We start from the raw sequence: 3355 nt of genomic DNA, 5'->3' as shown, positions 1-3355 counted from the left end.
TGGCTGTGGTATCCTCTCTTTTTTCTAAATGAGAACAGATTTTTATGGATGGGCTCGAGACGGTGAAGGAACGAAGGTGTCATCTGCACGCTTATTGATTTCTCCTTTTCAGCCATTTTCTTTAAATACTTCCTCTAAACGGAACACTTGTCATTTAGGATATCGACATGGTCTACAAGATGACACTTTAAGCAACGACCATAATTGAAGATGTGGCATTTCAGAAAGATGTAAATAATTATTTTGAAAGTATTTTTCATGGTGAATCTAGTAGTAACATATCTCTTATGTTGTGAACCATAGTAATATGTTACATATCTGATGTTTAAAGTTAAAACAGCTCGACTGACAGGAATCCTAAAACGATATGTATTTTGAATGAGAGGGATGCTAAATGGAGATCCAGCTCGCATTCATTTTAATTTATTTGGCCAAGTGACCCCAAGTTAATACAGACACATTCTAATTCGCATCAGCTCACCATTATAATTCTCTTATTTCAACTACAAATGGTTTAGAAAATTGATCTGTCTTCACGCTGGTTGTTATTTCAACCATTTTGCATCATCCCTTTAAACCAAAAATTCAGTACATATCTCATGAGACAGTATTTTACCAAAACCCACAAGGAAAGGCAGATGATCCTTCAAATTGATGGTGTAAATTTAACTACAAATATTTAACCTGCACAATTATGTTTTGCAGCGATTAGAGTAACAAAGTTACATCATTTCTGATTGTATCATTACTGTCCCGGTACTCGGTACATAACAAGCACATTACACATTAACCAACATAGTAAACTTGCAACACGATAACGACTAACTAACAACCATATCACCTCACCAGGAAATTAACACCAACTAAGATGACAATTAGCTAGTTCGGAGCTTTGCACTAGCAGTTGTTCCTCTGGCGCTTTAACCGAGCTTCTTCTCAAGGATAGGTGATCCATGAGCTCTATGGATGCGAGTTTTGCATAGCATGGTTTACTTACTCGACCTAAATGCTAAAACTCATTCAATTGAACTACTCCATATTTTAAATCAAGGAAAGTGAGAAAACAACTGACCCCACTACTACTTAAAACATTGGTGCCACCACTGACATCCCTATCGAAGTTGCAGGACCCCAGTGTCAGACACGCCACTGCACCCCAAAGCTAGCTGCACAATGCCGTCCGGCCTAGCAGTTCTTCTCGGCCTTGGCGAGCTTGCAGTTGACCTTCTGGAACACGATCGCCGCCGGCGCCTGCCCCAGCGGCGCGAGCTGCAGCTTGAGCGGGCAGGTGGCCTCGATGGCGCACTTGGTGACGCGCGCCGTGTACTTGACCTCGCCCTTCACGGCCACCACCACCTCGAACACCCCCGTGGCGTTCTCCTTCCCGAACTCGGCGACGCCGGCGTTGCCCAGCGAGACGGGCGCGGCGTCGGATCCCGACGTGAGCCTGTAAACCCTGGTCTTCCCTGCGGGGTGCTTGTCGCCGTCGCCGGCGAGCCGGACGCGGTCGAACTGCTGGCCGTCGAAGCTGTACGCGGCGTCCAGCGGCTTGGTGTTGGTCATGGCCATGGCCCAGTTCGGGTTGCGGATGGTCAGCGTCAACGAGAGGTTGTACGCGAGCGCCGTGGCCGTCGTCCCGCCGCCGACCAGGGCGAGGCGGGTGAGGGAGGCGTCGTCGACGGTGACGCTCACGTGGCGGACGAAGCCGAAGGCGACGACGAGGACGACGATGAGGGCGACGGCGGCGAGGATGGCGAGGCAGAGGACGCACCACCAGAACTCCCGGCAGCTGTAGCAGCGGCAGTCGTCGCAGCAGTCGTCGAAAGCCCCCATGGATGGAGCAGCGGCTTGCTGCTGCTTGACCTTAGGTAGCAGACTGGACTCAGAAGGTGTCAACTGGCTAACTTTTGTTGCTATCTTGTGATTGGCTTTTTGAACCGGATGTGGTTGCTCCGGATATATATATAGCATTGAGGTCTTGACCTTGACTTGCGTTGGAGCGGTGGTTAGATGGATTAGCATAAAGTTTTCGGATGATATTTAGAAAAAGGACTTGGGAGTTCCTTTTGTGATGGTCAAGTATTATTCGGATACAAGTTGCTTAATTGTATTCAAATATTATTACTAGTCGTATTCCAGGGAAAAGAACCTTTGGGAATTTTTGACACATAGTTTTGCAATGCCATGGTTTTTTAGGAGACCTTGACCTCGTAGGCTCAAAAGGTTTCGTGCACTAGAATGCCAAAAGGTATTAAGATCCTTTTTGTGATGTCACGTATTATATTGTTGGATTGCTTGTTGCTTAACGGTACTACTCCATAGATGAAAGGGAGATGAATACATGTATTGTTAATTGTTATTATCCGCCGAGTTAAATAAAAACAATTGTAAAGTTATAAATTTCAAATCAGGCCTCAAGCTCCTTGAATTCTTAAACATATAGTACTGTACATGCTTTATGCTAATAGCACACCTCAGATACAGCATTTTCAACAATGATAATTAGCAGAATGCTGCGGGCAATTAAGAACCTTGCGCAACCGCAAAATAAAAATGAAACATAAGAGGTAAGATTGAAGTGAACAAGAGATGTGGTTTTACTCGCACATAGAATATAGTTCCCATGGTTTATATGTGTCAGTGTTTAGCCCGACAACCTACCAAGGAGGGTGCCCGAGATAGTGTTTAGTACGTGGTGCTCGTCGAGATCAGGAACTCGAAGGTGAACTCTAACACACGGTTTAGATAGGTTCTGGATTGCGTAATACCCTACATCCTGTGTGTTGGTTGGATTGAATTGCTTTGGAGGGGGTCCCTGTCTCGCCTTATATTGCTGGGGGCAGGGTTACAGGTCGGTTGTTTACAAGAATACTAGTCGGATTCGACTAGATAAGTCCTACTCTAATTGCTACAAGTAGTTTCCTAATTCTCGACTAGTTCCTGTCTTGCCACGTAGAATACGCCGTCCTGCACCATAACCTCTATGTCTGACACGTCTCGGTATCTAGCCTTGTATCTAGAACTGTCCAAACCTTCTAGTGGGCCTATAGATATATGTACGACAAGCCCCTGAGTACTTTTTAGTCAAATGCGGCAGTTCTGAGTACTTTTGTAGGCTCCTCCGACTAGTTTTGGTGCTCGTCGAGTACTTCATTGGGTTGAGTTTTCAAACGTACTCGACACTGCCATGCAGCTAGAATGTGCTCAAGCATCAGTTAACTTAGTCTTGAATCTTCAATTTTGAATTTTTGTATGGAAGTGCAACAAAAGTCGCACTCCATATGGAGTAGCCCCCGAGCCTTAGGTTGAATCGAAGAATCAGGTTGATGGTCAATCTGTAATTTGCATCTCTTTT

At 45.4% G+C, this 3355-nt stretch overlaps 1 protein-coding gene across 1 annotated transcript; it reads right to left on the bottom strand.

Moving 5' to 3' along the window:
- Positions 1–708: 708 nt before the first annotated feature.
- Positions 709–1944, bottom strand: LOC117845526 (uncharacterized). The gene has a single exon (XM_034726585.2). The coding sequence runs from the start codon at positions 1831–1833 to the stop codon at positions 1186–1188; it is 648 nt and encodes a 215-aa protein (XP_034582476.1). The 5' UTR covers positions 1834–1944; the 3' UTR covers positions 709–1185.
- Between the last annotated feature and the right edge of the window lie 1411 nt (positions 1945–3355).

This window comes from Setaria viridis, chromosome 2 (assembly GCF_005286985.2).
Source record: "Setaria viridis chromosome 2, Setaria_viridis_v4.0, whole genome shotgun sequence".
NCBI classification, from domain to species: domain Eukaryota; kingdom Viridiplantae; phylum Streptophyta; class Magnoliopsida; order Poales; family Poaceae; genus Setaria; species Setaria viridis.
The sequence above is the reverse complement of the archived record's forward strand: the minus strand, read 5'-3'. Positions and strand labels throughout refer to the sequence as shown.